Source organism: Grampus griseus, assembly GCF_964374135.1.
Source record: "Grampus griseus genome assembly, chromosome: 14".
In the NCBI taxonomy this organism is placed as follows: domain Eukaryota; kingdom Metazoa; phylum Chordata; class Mammalia; order Artiodactyla; family Delphinidae; genus Grampus; species Grampus griseus.
Genome location: NC_139008.1, coordinates 30807907 through 30828585, shown reverse-complemented (window position 1 = coordinate 30828585; position 20679 = coordinate 30807907). Strand labels below are relative to the sequence as shown.

The window sequence follows — 20679 nt, the reverse complement described above, 5'->3', positions numbered from 1 at the left end:
GAGGACCTGCTTCTTGATTCACAGACATAACTCTTCTCATTGTGTCCTCACATGGCAGAAGCTCTCTGGGGAGCTTCTCTGGGGTGTCTTTTATAAGGGTGCTGATCCCATTCATGAGGGCCCCACCCTTATGACCTAATCATCTCCCAAAGGCCGCACCTCCTAATACACTGGGGGCTAGGTTTCAACATAGGAATTTTGGAGGGATGCAAACATTCAGTTCACAAGAATGATCATGCTGTACTAGTGGTTAAGTACGTTGAAGATCCTCCACATCTGTTAATAATATCAACCCTAAATCCCTCGTACTTTCATTTAAAATTCATTTCACTGCACCCACCCCTGCCATGGAAACAGAGAACATCTATTCCCTGCCACTCATGCAATATCCCTTTCAGATTGCAGGGCACTTACTGTCACATCCTTACTCTGCCTTCACTTTTCTAGAGGAAAGAACAAACCGTGGCTTCACATCCCCACCGTGCACCACAAAGCCTGTGACATGAGCACATCTCCAGCCAACTAGGACATAGTTCTGTACCTCACCTCCTGGCAAATCTTAACAGTCAAGTCCCACAAAATGATTTTCTGCTGGGAAATTTTACATTTTAAAGCAATTCTTGAAACAACATTGATACAGACACACCGGTTGAGCAATGCCTGGTGACTAAGAATGAATAATCATAGAACTCCCTGCCAGGCTTCAAAATATTTATTATTTTTTAGAAATTCAAATTATTTCACTGTACTTTATATTGGAATCCATCATTTTCTGAGGTTTTCCATTTACACAATGAGAAACATCAAAGAGGTTAAGATGTGCAGCACCTAGGGAGTATAAAAATGTGACATGACTAAATTAAATATATTTCACAGAAGGTGTCATAAAAGACATGCAAATTAAAACAATGAGATAACATTTTCACAGAGCCAACTAGAAAAATTTTTGTTTCAAGTGCTGGCCAGAGATAGATGACAGAGATACTTTACCATAGCTACTGGAAATGTCAGTGGTCCAATCTTTCTGGAAACCAATTAGCAGTAAAGGACTGTTTAAAAAAATATCCACAGCTAATATAAAAGTAATCTAATAAATGCACATGTTATAGGATTTGTGAGATTCAGAGAAGTATAAAGAAAATAAAATTCCCCTTTGATCATCACATCCACATCCTCATCATCCACAAACAGCTACTATTAATACTTTCATATATACCCTTCTGGTCTTTTTTTCTATATTTTATATACAAACACACATATAAAATATACATATTGATTATATAACTTCATACATAGCTTTTAATTTACTTAACATTGTATCATGTAATTAGTATGTAATTAGCATAACAAATTATTTGTAAGCATTTTTATCTGCTACATTTTCTATTCTATGGACACATCGTGATTTATTTGATAATTTAGATTTCTTCATATTTTTTGCTATTAAAAACAACACCTCGGGCAAACAGCTTTACAAGAAAAAAAGAAAAACAGTTTGTAACCATGTGTGGGGACGAATGTTAACTGGACTTATTGTGGTGCTCATTTTGCAATACATACAAATATCAAATCATTACATTGTTCACCTGAAACTAACATAATGTTATGTCAATTATGCTTCAATTTAAAAAAAGAAAAAAAGAAGAAGAGTAAGTAAGGAGAAAAAAAAAACGAGTACCAACTACCCAAGGCGAAAACCAACAGCAATTAACTAAAGTGCAATTTGACCTTAAAGCTTGGGTCTTCACCAAAGCCTGCCATTTTCAAAATCCTGTTGGTGGAAGCCATGCTCATCAGCTGGCACTAGAGCCACACCAATCATATCATTTTCTACAGCTCACACCGACTTCCCAGAGTTCTGGCTCTGTTCACTCATCAACCAACACTACATTTCCTCAGCCCCACAAATAGCTTTACAACAATTCACTTGGAAAATAAGGGGTCTTTTTTCCTTCAGCCCTAAGTCTGTAGACATACAAAACAATATGGATTTCAAATGCCACTCACTCTTCCTGGCCAGAATTTCCTAATGTGGAAGAGACAAGATAAAGCAGGAGACATTCCGCTGTTTGTGACAACAGAATAGAAATCGGCAAAAAGCTCAATGTTTTGATTGTGAGAACTGCGGTCCAGAAGAGAATTCAGGAGTTGTCAAAGCATCACTGGAGCCTGGCAGCCTTGAAAGACACGTTAAGAGGAGGGAAGCGGCCTCCTCCACTCCATGGCTCATCCTCTGCCACGCTGGATGATGACCTGCAGGGCAGGCACGTGGGTCACGGCCTCTCCTGGATCAACAGTTGTTGACTTTGACTCTAGATCACAGCCCTCTAGGGCATCTTCCCTGACAAACCCCCCACCCTCAGACCTCTGAACGAGGTTCTCTTCTATATATTCTCACAGCTGCCGAACTGTCCCAATCATCAGTGCATCACTCTGGGATTTAACTGCAAGTCTCCTCCAACTAGATTCTGAGTTATTAATACATCGAAGCAAATAATGTGATCACAGATATTATCTACAGAACATTCGGGCCCAGGTTAACAGGCTCAAAAAATGTTTGAAGCATGAACGTGTTCATAAACCAGTAAGTAAATCAATTCCAAGGAGCTTATGAATGGGTTTCTGAGGGTCTGTGTGCCCCTGAAATTGCACATAATATTGAACGCATGCTCTTGAATATGCATTCCTCTGAGGAGGGCCCATAACTCTCATTAGCCTATAAAGTGATCGTGACACCCCACCACCACCAAAATCACTCCATATTATCTTAAATTCCTTGGGTGAGTAGGCAGGCCTAGCTTTGAGCGTGAGTTTTTATTTTGCTTGGGAAAAATAGGCACAGTTGGGGACCAATTTAAAGTGACTAACCTCTTTCAAGTCAGTGAGATTTAAAAGAGGAAAGGATCCTTGTACCATACCAACTTCAGCAAAAAAGTACAAAGGGAAACAAACTACCATTCCAATTAACATTTTTCCTCTTTGAATTGGTAACATGGTCACCTCCATGGAGAGAATAGGGCAACTGAGGATCTGCCGTGCATTCATTAAGCAAATATTCTTTCTCTGAATGATGCATTGTATTATTTGGAATTTTTTTTTACTCTTCACGTGAGTACCTGTTTCTAATAAATGAATAATTAGAAGGAAAACATATCCATTTCCATCTCATGGAAAGTTGTAAAATTTGAACAGAAAGGCAAAGCGTTTGGAAAGAATTTGGGGTTGTGTTTCTTCCTTGGGAGATGTGAGGGGAAAACAGAAAAAGCGGATAAACCATGGAATAGTACCCAGAGCAATTTCAGCCATAAGCAAATGTTCAAAACACAGGGGAGTACAACAGACAAAGGATAATTACCCAACTGAAAAATCAGAGAGAGGTCTGGCTATCTCTTTAGGGTACAAAAGTATTACCACAGTAACAGGTGCAACAACATGAATATACTTTAATAAATAATTATGACTAACTGAATGCAACTGCGAAAACTTCCCTTTTCAAGATCATTGGCAATTATTCTAAACATCGTCTTCTGAGATGTGCTTCTTAGCCAAACACATTTCCACTAGTAAATACGACGCCGGCTGACCTACTTATGTTTGTATTTATATATGTGTGTGTGTTGATATATACATAGGTTTTCTGCTTTTCAAATATGGTCTACCCTTCAGGATGATGTAAAGTCCTTTGGGGATTTGAGGTGATGATGCAGGGATCATAAATTCCTCCCCCATGCCGGGCACATTTATACTGAATTACTCACACTTACAGAAAGTGAAGATGTTGGTTTTCAGCCAAATCCAAGGCCCTGAAGTACCAGGATTTGGGGTTTTTAAGAGGTGGCCCAATCCAATCTCGCCAACGTGAGTCTGACTCTCTATCCTGCTCCTGGCAGTCATTCTCGGCTCAGTCAGGTCCAACAGATACATTATTCTATGAAACATCACAGTCTTCTATTAGAGACCTAATTGCCAAAGCTTATTCTTCATAACAACCTTATAATTTCATCCTCTGGAATCAGTTCTTTCCCCAGAACAAAAAAATTCAAAAACATTAAGACTTAACCTTCTTAATTTGTAAAGGGGTTGTAATACCCCTTGTAACAGCCCATGGGGTATTTGAGCGCATCTCTCACGTCCTCTCTGAGATTTCTCTTCTCCAGGCTGAACTTTCCTAAATATTTCTTCTGAGACTCTTATCATATGTTATTTAGATACTACAAAACCTGGAGGCTCTTCCTCTGGGCACACTGAGGTTTTTCAACATTCATCATCAAATATTACCCCCAAGAACTAAGTCAAGTCTACAGATAATGGTGTTAGTGTTGCTGGAGACAGCATCTGGTGTACCAGGTTAGCCACTGCTCCTACACCTCTGCTAACAGAAGCAAATTTTGCTCCAGTGACAATTATCCATTCTTAGAGAAGAACCTTTATTATTAATCTCTATCAGTGATGTTCAAGGGGTGGCACATGACCCAGTTCTGGCCAATGAAATATGAGAGGAAGTCTGCTCTGCTGAAAGGATAGAGGGCCTAGAAGAAAGCTTCTTTTCTCTCTCTTTTCTTCCTTTTATGAATGCTGGTATGTGAAGATGTGATGGCTGGAACAGAAGCAGCCATCTTGTGACCAAGATGAACCAGCAGCTGAGCAACGCAAAGTAGAAGAATGGAAAGGACCAGAGCCCTTGATGGGTTATTGCGATACTAAACTAGACCTGGGGCTCCTTGTTAAACAATAAAACTAAATGTCTTAATAGTTTAAGCCAGCATTGGTCAAATATTCTGCGACTTGGAACAGAAGGTACTCCTAACAACAGAAAAGGTATAATGGAAATATTACCTCTTTGGATTTGAACATTATATTTCTGGAGATGTGGCCTTTACTTTTTTAAGAGCCCTATCACTCCTTGGGATCTCCTGAGCATCTGGTCAATGCAAAACAAATGAGCAACTAAACAAAAACCCTGTAATTGAGGATCACAGTTTCAAATGCTTGCAGAGACGATGCAGTTAACATAAATATGTGAATCTGGCTAGATGTGAGATAACAGGGAGCAAGGAGGGCTGTAGGGAACTTGAAAATGCATACCTCTCCCAAAGACATTAAAATTCAAGCATTTTAAAGTACTATGCTGGTGAAATAAAATACTAATGCATCTATGAGCCACATTCAGCAGGCAGTCCACCGGTTCATGACCCTTACAAAAATCAATCTCAAGTGAGTTGGAAAGTCACATCTCCCCCTTCCTGTAAGAATGTACATCCTTCTTAAACCCTTCAGTGCAGTCTGTAGTATGGGTTCACCATTTCGTTCTGGAAAGACAGTTTTGAATTTTAATTCCATCATCCAACATCTTAATCATTTCAATTAAGGCAATCAGATTATTAACATCAAAATCTATTGCCCTCTTGAATCTAAGCCCCTTCCCTAAACCAACTGGATTTGCAATCATTACCTTGAAAGGATAACAAAATAAGAGCAAAAGAATAAGATCACAAGGCTTCTTTAATCAAATATCTTTGGGGCTGCCAGGGTCCTCAGGCTATCTCAGAGCCACTTAATCCTTGGCAGAAAGAAAATGAGAAACTATGTATGTCCACACCCTAAAGCCCTAAGCCCAGTGCAAACATGTGTTCCAATTGGTGTAGTTATTTACGGTAAAGGTCACTGAGACGGTCTCCTCTCACAGTCACTTTCACACTGGCCACACTTAGTCTTCCGTTTGCCAGGATAAAGCTCAAGCAAGTCTTAAGAACTCAAAAAAAGCTTCTGGTTGTCCCAGTTAAGAAAATATGAATCATTTCATGTTGGACTCTCCACTTCTAAGAGCTCTATGAGAGTCATTCCCAGTTTCTTGCAGGGAATACCCTCACATCACCACATCACCCTTCAGGCTGTTATAATATTATTATAATATATAATATATGATAATATGATAATATTATCATTTTATTATAATAACCCTTCTGGTTATTAAAAAGTACATGTACTTTGGAGAAAAACAAAAACCACACAGTAACAGTAGCATTCCTATAGTAAGTATTTATTATGAGTCAAGCACTAAGCTACATATTCTATATCCAGTATCTCATTTAAATCTCACAACTCTAAGAAGCAAGTACTATTATTGTCCCCATTTTAAAGATGAAGACACTGAGGCTCAGAGACATTAAGGAACTTCCCCATGAGCACCCGGCACCTGAATTTAAACCCAGACATTCTAACTCAAGGTCCAACTTATAATATTAACCGTGCTATAATGCCATTTTTTAAAAGATGAAAACAGCCATGAATCTACCCCTCAAAGATAACTACGGCTCACATTTTGGTGTGTTTCTTCCCAGTCTTTTCTTGAAGGTGATAAAATTTTCAGAGCTAGAAAGAGGCTTAGAGATAATATCTCCCTAAACTCTCATTTCACAGAAGGAGAAGTTGAGGTAGAGAAAGCTGAAGAGCCTTTCTCAAGGTCACACTGCTGTTTGGAAACGGAATTTAGGTCGTCAGATTTGTTGTCCAAGGTATTCTGGGGTCTTCTGACTTGAGTTGGTTGATAGTGGCTTCCTAGAGGACCGTGTTGAGAAGGATTTAAGGCCTGTGGCCGAAAAGGACAAAATGCTACAGTAGGTCAGTGATGGTGGCCATGAAAGTAGCGGCACGGCCGTGTGCACACCCCAAATTTGCCACCTCCCAAGGAGCAGTCCTGGGAGAGAAGAAGAATGATCGGGAAAGGCCCTCTTAACAAAGACCACCTACTTTCTTCACCAACATCAGGGGTCTCAAACCCCAGTGCCTTCAGGACCAAGTCCGTAACATAAATGAGTGAAGTGGGCAAGTTGGGCCTAAAGAAAGGATGAGCGCCAGCCCCATCTAAGGAGGGAGGGACGCTATTCATCTCCAGCAAACTATCACCGTGGGGAGAAGTAAGCCCAATGTTACCAGGCCTTCTGATTTTTCCAAAGAGGCATGAAATTTGGATTTTTTTTAAAATGTGATATCACCTAACTTTAAAATGCTGGCAACTAATTCAAATTTAAATAATTAAGGGGGAGTGCAGAACAAACCAAACACATTAGTTAACAACATTATAACTGTTCCTTTTCATGATGGCCTTATCAGAAGCCACCAACACCCTATTACAAACCTGAGACCCTCTCTCTCTCATTTTCTCTCTCTTTCTCCCCCTCGCTCTACCTAGAGAAGCAATTTCCATCTGAGGCTACCAAAGAGAAGATGAACCCTCCAACCCCACCAGACCACATCTATCAAGGGTCCAAGTGATTGCCAGTGACCCCCAAAGGTAATCACGTGGGAAGGTAATCATGTGGGAAGGTAATCATGCCTCTCGGGGTGATGCCTGTTGCTCTCCAATGCCTTCTGTGAGGAGGAGTGGATGACTGCATCTGACACGCCTCCCCACTCTCCCAGGAACTACCCGATGCCTTTAGAGCAGGAGCTGAGCGGGCTCCACCAACATTCTGATGTGCAGGTCTCCCCTTTCCATGATCTTTGTGTGTTTAATGGGAAGGCCCGTCACTCACATCCAAACTCAGAGCTGCCAGGTTACAAGAGCACCGACCTCCTGCAGATGAGCTGTTACCCAGCAATGCTACACAGGCCTTTCATATGGAAGCCCCCAATTTCTGTTAATCCCCAGGATGGCTAGTGATTATCTGCCCACTAGAGAGAAGAGGAGACTTGGCACACACCTATGAAATCAGTCAGCATTTGGGAACAAACACTGCATGGAAAGCCCTAACCCACAGCATGGTAAAAGTTCTTCCAGAAACTGCAGTAAGCTGGCATTGAAACCAATGACTTGACTCATTCAACCACCAAATATTTACCAAGAAACAAATGCAAAAAGCAAGATCAGTGCAAGGTGCCAAAAAGAACATACATGTGGACCATAAATCAACCTTACTAAAGGTAGAAAAAAACAGAACAGTTCAAATAACTGTGGTATAAACAGAACATTCTGCAGCCATTTAAAATCATGTTTTAGAAGTTTATTTAATGATAAGGGAAAATTCCAAGAATACATAATCAAGTTTGAAAAAAAATAAAAGCAGGTTGTGAAGTATAACTGGGTCAAAATCAGAGTGAACACATTCAGTAACCCCCCTCTTCCGCTCCTAAGGCATAGAATTTATAGATAAATCTTTAGATATTTCACAATTTATATAGTGCTGCTTGAAAATAAAGGAATCACAGACCGAAAATGGAGGGGACTCCCTAAAAATAAATGAATCAGAAGATGAGGCTCTACAATTTCAGGAGGAATCAAAGTCTGTGGGGGAATGGGTCTGATATGAGCCATGGGAGCAAAGGTCCCAACATCCACCCAGGGGAGAAGGGGCAGAACTGGACAGAGAACCATGCTGCTAGCTGTGAATAAGGATGGAACGTCTGCAGCATCCACCACAAGTCACAGCCACAAGGATGCCCCTGTATGCACGGGGCCAAAATAAAATCACCTACGTGAGACGAGGACCTAAGCCTGCATCACAGAGTATATAGAGCAGAAAGAGAGCTCTGAGCTGAGCTGTTGACAGGAGCTCTGGTTTACAAGCACACACGCTTACAGATATAGGGCAGAAGAAGCCATAAAACTGCCTTGAAAATAAGTTCACAAACAAAAATTAGAGAACATATGAGGATATCCAATGATCAGACTCTACAAAATGGAAGACTTCACACCGGAAGAAGAGAAGATGCTAGAGCAATCAGAGAAGGACTTCATAATAAGTATTTTTTAAATCCTCAAAGGCACAGAGAAGGGATTTACAACACAAAGTGAAAAGAGTTTTTCATAAAACAAAACTAATCAAAAGCAGGAAGGTATGAAAAGGGACCATTATGTATCTTAGAAATAAAGCGAACCATTGTTGAAATTTAGAACTCCACAGATAGGCAAAATAATAAACCAGACACAGATGAAAAGAGCTGGCTAACTGGAATACAGAGTTGAGGAAACATAGCACAAACATATCACAGAGAGAGAACTTAAAAAAATGTTTAAGATACATGGAGAATTGACTGAGAAACTACACAGACAGAGAAAAGAAAGAATGTTAGAGAGGAAACATCCAACAGATAATGGCTGAGATTCTTCCAGAATTCAAGAAAAATCTGGATCTTCTAAGAAAGCCCAAAGGATTCAATGTACAATAAACAAAACAATATGTACATACAATACAATGCTGAATTTAAAACTAAATACATAGAGCTTAAAAGGAAACAGACCCAAGTGTCCACAGTGGTTACCCGTGGTGATAAGATTTAAAGGGAGATTTTTATTTTCTTCTTTAAGCTTTAATATACTTTCTAAGTGCTCTATAATGAAAAGAATTATTTTTATAAGCTGTCTATGTTGGAGGAATATCATTATTTCAAATATACATATTCACTTTTTAAAAAATCTGTCCTCAAGGAACTTACACTCCAGTAGAGGAGATGAGGTATGTATAGAAATAATATATAAAGCAAAACCCACACAGTAACTGACATGGATGGATGTAGCTAAAATGTAAGCCTTACCTTCTCCCCCATGAAGCAGTTAGGAATAAGGGGGAAGGGGAGGAGGAGGTGAGGACACTCAGCAGAAATGTATAGGTCTAGCATCTGCGCCTGATTTACCAGGGGCTGGTACTACAACCAGAGTGTATTTCATGTGAACGGGATCAAAATGGCCAAACCAAGATAACATTAGAACTTTATCTACATTAAGCATTATTCTCGCCTCTAAATTAATTATATTTCAAGACCACCCAGTGATAAAAGCAAAAATTAACATCTCCGTTGTAAATTAACCATAGAAATCTGCCACTTAGCACATTTTCTATTATTACAAAGCTTTGTTCTTTTTTTCAAGGGTCAAGAAGACTGAGGAAAAGGTAAAAACTGTGGGGAGAGGCTCACTTTAACTGATAATCAAATTAACTGTCATTGTAATCCACAGGGACACTATCATGTTACCAATTTAGATGTGCAAACAACACAGGTATGTTCTGGGCTTTACCGAATGAGTATCATCTTAAGAGGGGACAGAGAGGTCTTATCGGTTTGGGGAGATTCAGATTCTGTGGCCATAACACCACTGGCACACCCAACCAAACAAGATGGAGTTTTAGGCAATGCCCACGATGCTCCTTCAGAGCCAAATAAACTGCACTCAGCATTCAGCTCCGCAAGAAACAGGTGGCAAAGGCACAAGCCAACTCAATGTGTTACTAATGGAAGGAAGGGCTGTTCATATCTCAGACAATCTCTTTCCTTTTTTTAACACAACCAGGTTTCTCAAAATACCACTCTTTAACTCAACTCCTCTCAACATCACCTGTACATCCCACACATGGGACCCAACATACACCCAATGTTATCCCACTGACTTCCCTGATTCCCTGCCATCAAGACCAACTTGGAAAGCCCCAACAATAATGAGGAATATCCAGTCCCTTTCACCATTTTTGAGCCAATGGACCCTTTCATTCCTCTCCTCTCCATCCCTCTTAAATCCCTCTCTAATCTTGACCTCTCTGAAAATGTCCTTTCTCATCTTCCTCTTGCCCCTTCCTGATTCCTTTTTTCTTCTTTACTCTTAAGTGGGGTCACACTCTTGTCCAATCCCCATAAGGCAGTTTCATTCTACAGGAGGGGAAGATGCTTCCACCCATACTCCCTGGACTTCTCAAAACTCCCTTCCTAGTACCCCCTTCAAGGGAGAAGCAACTGCTGGTCTAGTAAGTCAGAGCCTGACATGGACAGGGTCACTGCATATGAAGGGGATGCTCAACTATAAGTCCACTTCTTTTCCTACTTCTTTGCCTACAGTTGGATGGCTAAGTCAGGTAAGAGCCGAGCCCCACACCTGCCAGCCCAGCCTAAGCCTCAAGTCACTTCTCCAATTCATTTTTTACCATATTTCTCCAATGATTGTGCTGGGCCCTAGTCTATCCAGAAATTTCACTTTCAAATTTGGCTACTGTTTTTTGGAGGCTGTTGCTCCTTCCGTCAAAACTTCAGAAGGGAGACGAATTGGTGGCAATATTTAAATCCCAAAATCACACTCCAAAACACTGCTGGACAATGCTATTCTTCTCCTTCTTCAGGCCTTCATCAGAAACCAGAGGGCCAGAAAACCAGAGATCTAGTTCCATCACACACCAGGTGGTCTTAGCTACGCCTTTAATTGCTCTATGCCTCAGTCTCTTCATCTGAAAGTTACAGGATGCGCTAATGGCCTTGCCAGTTCTGAAATGGTCATATATCAGTGGCAGGACATGGCTGTTCCCTATTTTTTTTATCCCAGAATGGAGCCCCCAAAACTGAGAGATGGCTGGGAAAATACTCAACCACACATAGGAATCCTGCTAGGCTGCAAACCATTTAAAATGAATGTTTAATAAGATACTGCATCAGTTGTGTACTTCGGCTGAATGTGCTGCAGCCCAGGAGACCTGAAAGAATTAATACGGTTCCCAAAGGAGCTGGTGGGAATTGCTAAGGCAGAAGCAGAATCTGATTTGATGAATGTAAAAGTGCTTTGAGAGTGTCAGAAGAAAAGTGCTATGACAAATGTCTGCTTGCTCCATTAGGATGTCTCCTGCTATCTAAGGAACATGCTACAAGAAGGTCTCAGGTCTGGGGACCACGGCACACAAGTACACTCACCCTTCTCTTCCTGATCCCCCCCATTTCTTTCCCGGGGCTTAGATAGAGGCACAGAGCACCCACAACACCAACCCTTCCCTTTTTTCTCATTCTTCACCTTGCTTCACCTTTCCCACCTGCACTTCTGTACAATTCTCAAACTGGGCCCTCAGAACATCTCAGTCAAATCTTCAAACCTCTCTCCCCTCTTCTCCACAGAAACACTCCCAGCTGGTCCACAGAAAGACCCTCTCACTCTAAGCCAAGAGATCTGGACACACCTTCCTTCATTCTGACACCCTCCGACTACCTTATCAAAACCCATCCTTGGGAGCCAACCCCTCCATCTGAGGGCCTTGGAGCCCCTGTCAGTCCCTCGCAAGGAACATGTAGGAAAACACCAGACCCTCCATGCTCTGGGTCTGCAGTCAGTTCTCCCACTCACGGCCACTCCCCTGGAGAGACACGGTCCTGTGTGCCTTTAGCCCAGGGCTTCTCAAACTTTCCACCCTATTTCCCCTAATTGTAGAGATCTATGGAAACATGACATTTCTCTGCCTTTTTCTGCTTTACCTAAAAACTTTGCATTTTATTCTACAACATTCCCATGTTTAATCCTTTAAAAATAGTTTTAGCTGCTTACCACCATAGGGGGAAAAAATAGACATTTTCCACAACACAAACAGGTAAAACTGATATTATAGGAATATAAGCCTTATTGCTTCACGTGCTCCCGAGCTCATCTCTGTGCACTATTTGGAAATCTCCAAGCATTCCACCACCCCACCATACTTTTGCATTTCCTGAGTTCTTCCTGGCACACCCACGGTGTCTCTGAGTACCCAACTTTCAGAAGCAAGGTAATAAGCATTTCCATTCAATTCCAGGTTGAAGAGGCAGGACCTGGTTCTCACCAGGGTCAGTGGTCACAACCCCCTTTCAGATTAAGACAGAGATCAGGAGCTCCCGAAGACCTGCGGTGGCCACCATATGATTGGCACATGCTCCAGTCCTGGCAGCCCATCACCTCCCAGCCTTACCTTGTCAGCCATGATCATAGATGAGCCCCCGTGGATGCCCAGGATGGGGATGAAAGTCTGCGAGGAGATAAAATCCAGCATCTGGGCCACAGCCTCCTGGTCGGTATCGTCCCCAAACACCAGGCCGTGGATGCGCGCCCCTGACATGAGGTCACACACGTGCGTGATGAGGCTCTTCGGGTCCGTGCGGTTCATCAGCAGTGCTACGACGTTCAGGTCCAGGGGCAGCCCTGCTGCCTGCTCAGGGCCCCAGAGGTTTCGCAGTTCACGCTCCGTCACGTCGTGGCTGTGACCCAGCAGCACTGCGATGTTCAGCGCCGGGGGACCCTTCTCCGCCGCCGCGCCCTGCGCCGGACCGCGCCAGACCAGAAGGGCCGGCAGCACCAGCAGGGTCCAATAACCCAGTCTGCCCATAGTCGCCACTTACGGTCCCTGCAAGGTGGAGAGCAAGAGTGAGGGCCGCGGTGTGCGAGGGTTCTAGACGGAAGGATTTACCGACCCAGCCCCTTGCTCTAGGAGCCAGGTATAGAAAGCACCCCAGCGAGAGCTGTTGGAGTCACTGAATCCATTCCCCATCCTCGAAGCCATCCACGTCCCTTGACCCATCTCCAACTCTATCCACAACTCCAATCCGAGCTAATTCTCCGTATCTGTCCCTAAATCCATCTTCGCATTCAGCCTCCTCTCCATCTCCGACTCTACCCACGTCTCCCACCGCACCCGCCAAGTGGGACCACTTGGATCACTGCCCCTGAAAGTAAGCTCACACCCCGCCCCCTGCTCACTGGGAGCAAACTACAAGCCAGCCCCGGCATGCGGAGGCTACAGAACGACTCCGCAACCCTGCTCCTGCTCTAAGCTAGTTGGCTGACCCCGCCCCCTGCGAACCCGCGGGGTTCAGCACCCACCTGCTCCACTGGACACCCGCAGCAGACCCCGCACCTCTCCTTCAGGGTACACCCTAAGCGCATGGAAGTGAGGACGCTCGCTTGTGTGCCCGAGAATCCCGCGTGCCTGGGGGAAACTTAGGGTCTGCCCCACCTTGCGCAGAGGGGCCATGAAGCGATTTTCACTCCAGTGCAAGCAGCCCTAGGACCAGCCCCCTACACGCACGCGTGCACACGCGCGCGCATATGTACACACACACACTCTCTCTCTCACGCGCGCCATGTGCAATGCAGAATTCTGGAGACCAGGCACGTTCCCCCAGCAGACCGACGCGTGGGAGCTGGCAAAGAACGTGCGTGGTGGGGGGGGGCGGAGGGGCGGGGGAAGCTTGGCTCCCAAGAAGCTCTCCGACGGACGTGAACTGTACAGCGCTCCCCCACTCACCACCCCAGGCTTTCCACTTCAGGTTCTGTTACCAAGTCTTAGGTGCACGTGGGCAGTGGGCTGCACACCTTTACAGGCACGCGCGTATTTCTGCGCACATCCGCAGGCCGCAATAGGGGAGCCCACGGCCATCCGGAGTCCGCACATGTCCTCAGCCAGTGCACATACGTGTACCGCGCCAGGTGCACAGCCGCGCCTGCCTGCAAATACCAGCACAGTCGTGCACGCGAGCACTGGCACGCGCCCCTCGAGCCGGGTGCTGCTGAAACCAGGGGAAGTTAGGGCGAACTCGCACCGGCCTCGGCGTTCTTCGGCTGAAGCACCGCGAGCGCGGAGCCGCAGCGCCCCCTGGTGCTCCTCCCGCGCCTTGCTACCGGCGCTCCCTCTCCCGCTTTCTCTCTCCCTCTTTCCCCAGATCTTTTCTCCCGCTCTTCCTCCGGTCGAGTCTTCCTTCTCCCTGGCCCACCGAGCCTAGGTCTCCCGCTGGGACGTACCTGTAGCCGGAGAAGGTCGAGGATGCAGTGGGGCGCGCTGCGCGCACGAGCATCTCGGCTGCCTCAGCAGCCACCGGGTTTAGCGGGTTACCGCATGCTGCGGCCCCCGCGCGCTCCACTGGCTGTCCCGCGCTGTCCGCATCGCCCCCACGGGGGGCGGCTATCCCAGCCGGAGGCTCTGCATCAGGGCTCTACCAGGGCAGAGAAGAGACGGAGAGGCAGGGTCAGCCCACGGGCCGGGGGAGAAGGATGGGGGGACAGGCTGCAGTCTGCAATGCTCACAGCCCCTCTGTGCGCACAGGGGTCTCGACCGGAGATGTGAAGCTGAAGCTCCGTGCCCGAGACGCCCCCAGTGCGGATCCTAAGACCCTGTGGCCGAAATGGAGAGCTCCACTCTGGGGCGCACAGGAGAACCCGAGCCCCAGGTTGGCCACCCTCGAGAAGCTAACACAGCACCTCTACCCTCACCCCCTGCCACGTCCCCGGCGCCGGCTGCTGGGAGTTGTGCGGCCAGGAGCTGCTCAGCAAGGGGTGGTAGGGAAAGAAAGAGGAGGGAATGGGGGTTGAGTGGGGGGGCTGGCTGAGTTTGCGATGTGCCGGCAGGGGGAGAGGGGGAGGGAAGGACTCCGGCTCCCGCGGTACCGGATCCCCGAGGGAGGTGCGATCTTTCCCACGCAACGACCCTCTTGCGGTCCTGCCGCCCCCTCCTATCAAGGCCTCCCACCGTCCTCTTCCCAAAGGGGCCGCCCAGGCCCCACGTCCCGCACCGGCACTCACCGCAGCCTCTCTCCACATAGTTCTCAGCAGTGGCCGCCCCTGGTCATCTCCAGGGCTGATGGCTGCGGCCGCGACTCTCAGCGCTCACCCGACCCCATGCTCCGGCTAAGCCCTCGGCGCCTCCCTCCAAGAGCCTGAGCTCGGCTTCCTGCCCCACTCCGGACAGTAGCTGCCCGATCCTCTGAGCGCGCCCGAGAGCCCTCTCCGCAGCCCAGGCTCCGGGCTGGTGCGTGTGTGAGGGCGAGTGTGTGTGTGTGTGAGTGGATGTGGGAGCGCGCGCGCGTGTGGCCGGGGATCCCCGCGGTCCCCGGCTGAGAGAGGTGCGCGCGGGGGAAGGCAGCTCTCTCTAGCCCTTAGCTGCGAGGCCAGCTCCGCGCCAGGCGTTCGTTCAGCTTCCGACTCCCCGGCGGGAGTCCGGAGAGCTCCTGATCACCCTGGTTCACAGCACTGGCAAAACCGGGCTCCCGAGGCGTGCTTCTGCTGCGGTCGCCTCAGAGGAAGAGGAGGAGGAAGGCAGGGGCGCCCCCACGCCAACTTGGGGACTTGTTCTCAGTCGGCGAGACGCAGCAGCCCCCGCGAAAGCCCGACAGGCTTGGAGCTCAGGCGAGCCAAAGAGTCTCCCGTCAGCAGCCGCCCCCCGCGGAGGCCGGTGGAGGCAGACCTCGCAGTCCCCCCACAGCCGCAGCGGCGCAGAGAGCGGCCACCGGCTTCCGGAGCGCACGGCGGCGTTAAGGCCAGGATAGGCGGCTGGCTGGAGGCGGGGGCGCCTGCGGAGGCGCGCGCCGCTGTCCTTCGTGCTGAAACCACGCTCTCCGCCCGCTCCCGGGTGTCTGGTGCGGCTGAGGAATCAATTATTCAGATCTTCGTTACCGCTTCCTCCTCCCCCAGTGCCTCGCGCTGGGTGCAGCAATCCCCCTCCACGCACAGGCGCGCCGACACACACACACCACAGAATCTGCTCCAATGCTTCTCCCTGTGCCTCGCCACCCCCGAACAGGAACCCACTCCTCTGATCTCAGGGAGCCAGAATCCTAAAACTAAAGACAGCTCTATATCCTCCACTTGCTTCTTTCTTGTTTTCTAAGTTATACCAAACCAAAGTCGCCCTGAGGCTGTCACTTTTAAGCTACCAGCGGGGGCAAGCCAGAGAGCACAGGGCTGCCTGGGTGCGTGGGGCCTGGCTGGCTTGAATTCTGGTAACTGGGTATGAAAAGCAATGCCAAATAAGGACCTTTATCCCTTTTAAACTCAATTGTATCTCTCCTTCCAACACTCTGCTTTTCTCCCCTCAGGCCCTGGAGGGAAAGAGGTCTTAAATTGTACGGGGTTTTGCAATCACTGTTCTAACCCTGCATCCTCCACTTAATCAGCCTGATTGCTAATCCGGAAAATGGGGAGGACAGTAAAAAAGATCAACTTTTCAGGGTTATTTTGAAAAGAAAATGAAGTAGCTCTTGGTAAAGGAGCCACCAAGGTCCAGCACATAGTAGGTGCTCAATAAACTACAAGGTGGCCTGAGACGGAAGGGACTCCTTCCAGGAATGCAGATGTGGCTACTGAAATGGAAATAGCAAAGAAGCACAGTTCCTGGAGACCTATGTGTTTATTACTAAGCTGGTGGTTGTATGTTGAGTTCTCCAGAGTTTTATCATCCAAAAGACAGAGAAAGGATGGGAGAAATACTGGAGGGTAAATTAGAATGGGGAGTTGTGTGATATAAGACAAAGAATAGGAAAGTGTTCCATTTCTTGAGGCTGTAACTGGGCTGAGCTGGGTTAGGCCCATCCCTTGGGTGGAGATGATCATTTCTTGGACTTTGGCACAGGTACAGGACCCTAATTTGGGGACTTACAGGGAAGTTAGGCTTTTTCTATTTAAATGAGGTATAAATTATACACAATAAAATGCATATCTCTTAAGGATTCAGTTCAAATTTTGAAGTTGTATGCATCTGTGTAGACCATCACCAAAAACAAGGTATAGAATATTTTCATTACCCCCAGAAAGTGCCCTTGTGTCCCTGTGTTGTTAATTCCACTTCCTCCCAGCAGAAACCACCAATATGATTTCTTACACCATGTACTAGCTTTGCTTATTTTCAAGCTTCATATAAACAGAATTCTACATTGTATATTTTTTGGTGACTTTTTTCACTTAACCTAATGTCTGGGAGATCCATCCATGTTGCTGCACGTAACAGCAGCATTTTCCTTTTTATTGCTGAGTAGCTTTCCATTGTATGAATACAGCACACTTTGCATATCTAGTCTCCTATTGATGGACATGTGGGTTGGTATATGTGGAGCTTTTTAAAACACTGATGCCTGCACCCACTTCAGAACTTCTCCATCACAATCTCCACAGGTGGGGCCAAGCATGTTTGTTTTAATTCCATAGATGATTCTGATGATGCCCCGGTTATTAACCACCGTGCTTTCCATCCTTGTATATCAGTGCTGACTCTAAAATAGTCTTTGATGAAAACTACTGAGATGGAAAGTTTGAAGTTATTCGTGACCAGACTTGCAGAAAGGTAGATCAAACAGGTGTGACCTCTTTTGAATAGAGAAAGAACCCAGCCCTTCATTTGAAGGAACAGTCTAAGGAACAGGCAACTGGAGTCGCCCCAGGCTGGACATCTCCCCAGTGTGGAGAACCACTTAGGATCAGGTACCTAGAACTCCATCACATTGTGGATGGAGACTGTAACAGTGTATGTCATCATGACCACTTTATCCTGTGCTGTGATGAAAAGCTAAACCCACCACACAGCTTAGGATGTTGAGTAGGATTTTGCTACTTGAGACTTTGAGATGGAAAACCTTCATAGCAGCTATGCTGGCAAAGGCTATGTCCCCAAAAAAGGCCCCCTAGTCAACAATATTCTGCAGTCCATTTTGCCATTTGCTTTTATCACATTATTTACATCATTAAAGTAACTGAACTAACCTAGTCTGGTCTTAAGGAACAAATTATTTTAGTTGTTCTCAATTCAATTGATTTATCTTCAAACGCTCAACTAAAGAAATGACCCCCAGGGTTGCCATTTGCTTTGAGCCACTTAAACACTGTGGTTAAAAATCAACCACCATAACACACCATTGTAAAGCAATTATACTCCAATAAAGATGTTAAAAAAAATTTTTTAATAAAAATTTTTTTTAAAAATCAACCACCATATCATATCTATGGGAGAGAACTAAAACAAGCCAATCATTGATTATGCATCTCAGAGGAACTCGGTAAAGAATTATAGCATTTTGAAGCTAAAGACCTTTAGAGACTATTGTGTATGGTGTATTTTCTGTTCTCAAGTAAGTCTGGGGAAATCTGCCTACCTGAGTAACTTTAAGGTGAATTCTTATCAAAGATCGGAGATGTTTTGCAGTTTAAAAAAATGTTTTTATTAGTCTGGCAATATTCTAAAAGAAATTAATCATGGAAAACTATTACACATAATAGCTGCTACCATCCGCGGGAATACTATTTCTTTGAATACTTTTTGAGAATCAGTGAGCTGGCCCAACACCTTTATTTTGCATATGGGGAAAGTGAGACTCAAGTGGGACTTTAGTACTAGGAGAGACAAAATGCTAAAGACAAAATTTGGAGCAGGATCCAGAATTTTTGCTTTAATTGTCTGCTGTGTAAAATAAAATATGTGTGTGTGTGTGTGTGTGTGTGTGTGTGTGTGTGTGTGTGTGTTTGCATTCTACAAGGTTATTGGGATCAAGGCAGTATGAGAGAGAAGGATAGAGCAAAAAAATATTTGGGGGGTGGGGGAGTGGAGTAACCTAAACTCCAGACTAGCCACCACCTTTAGGCATTGTTTTGCCACAGGTGATCTACCTTCACCGTCCCTCCAAATTCCAGCCTATGGGCACCAACACTTGAGCTAACCACGGTCCCGGCCTTCTTGACCTTGTCTTTTTAGTAGTGGCAGATGTCCCGTGCCAAGGCAGACAACACTAACCAATTCTTCAAGTGGTTCTCTCAAAGTTTAGACTGACCTTCACAAGCTTGCTCAGTTCAAGGTGTTCTGGGTAGCCCCATCCACTCAATAAAGTTGACTCCAATTTGCCATTTCTAACTTAGCAAGTTCCCAGAGAGTCCTGATTTCAGCACAACCTGACTCTGATTCCCTGTATTTCCTTTACTTTCTCTCAGATCCTAATCTCCATGTTACCTGCTGACCCTAAGGACTTTCTCCTCTTTAGACCTCAGTTCTCCCATTTATAAAAGAAAGGCATAGACTAGCCAGGATGACCTCAAAGCTGCCTTCCACATTTGACATTCTATGATTCTGTGTCTCTTCTCGAAGGTCTTTAACCTGAGATCAACCAAGGCACTAGTTAACCCTTCCATAATATCTTAACCAAAAGGCTGAACTTCCCTCTCTGCTCCCATAACCCATTAAGGAAAATAGTTCTAATCAAAGGGCAAGGCTTTTTCTAAACAAATCTACTGCTAGTCTTGAGAACTAAAATGAAGACAGCAGCAAAAGATTCCATTCCTTGTTGATCTTTACGCAAAGCAACCCAGTGTCCTCCCTTATATCAGAGGTGGCTAGGAGGCACCAAGGTATACCACTGAGAAAAGGATACTGACTTAGGAGTCAGGAGTCCTATAATCTACCATTTTGGGAAAAGTCATTAACCTCTCCAGGCTTCAGTTTCCTCATCAGTAAAATGGGAGTAAAATCACCCTACCTCCCCCAGCACTGCAGTGAAGTTCCTGAAAGGCTATGTCTTAATGCGGATCCCTCCAAGAGCAGTAAAGGTTCTGCACCAATTCCAGTCCCAGGGAAGAGGGGGTAGTTCCCACACTACCAAGAAATTCTCAGACACCAGCTGGGTGTCCTACAATTCAAATCAATTCTGGCACTGTCTACCTGGAGACAGCATCAGATTCCACAGGTTAAGGTCTCTGAACCCCAAGACTGCCCTCTACTGCAGATGCCAATGGCAAGTTCAGGTTGTTATCTGTGCTTCAGACCAACCGAGGTTCTCATGACCCTCTCCTTGGGTTTGGTTAATTTGCTAGAGTGTCTCACAAAACTCAGGAAACCAGTTTACTCACTATATTTACCCGTTAGTTACAAAGAATATTAAAGGATATGAATCAATAGTCAGATGAAGAGATACATAAGACAAGGTATAGGGAAAGGGCGAGGAGTTTCCATGCCCTCTCCAGGCACACCGCTCTCCCCACAACTCCACGTGTTCACCAACCTAGTAGCTGTGCCTTTGGGTTTTATGGAAGCTTCCTTACGTAGGCATGAGAGATTAAATCACTGGCCATTGGTGATTGAATTCAATCTCCAGACCCTCTGCCCTCCCCTGACAGCCAAACCTCTAATCACGTGGTTGGCTCCACTGGCATGTAACCAG

At 45.6% G+C, this 20679-nt stretch overlaps 1 protein-coding gene across 1 annotated transcript in view; it reads right to left on the bottom strand.

Annotated features, from left to right (window-relative positions):
- The window catches only part of GRIN2A (glutamate ionotropic receptor NMDA type subunit 2A), a gene marked incomplete at both ends in the record, with an annotated part of 362339 nt that extends 349239 nt beyond the window's left edge, over positions 1 to 13100 (bottom strand). Inside the window, one exon of the mRNA XM_082671041.1 lies at positions 12687 to 13100. Within this exon, the coding sequence (XP_082527167.1) occupies positions 12687 to 13100 (414 nt within the window). The remainder of the gene's footprint in view (positions 1 to 12686) is intronic.
- Between the last annotated feature and the right edge of the window lie 7579 nt (positions 13101 to 20679).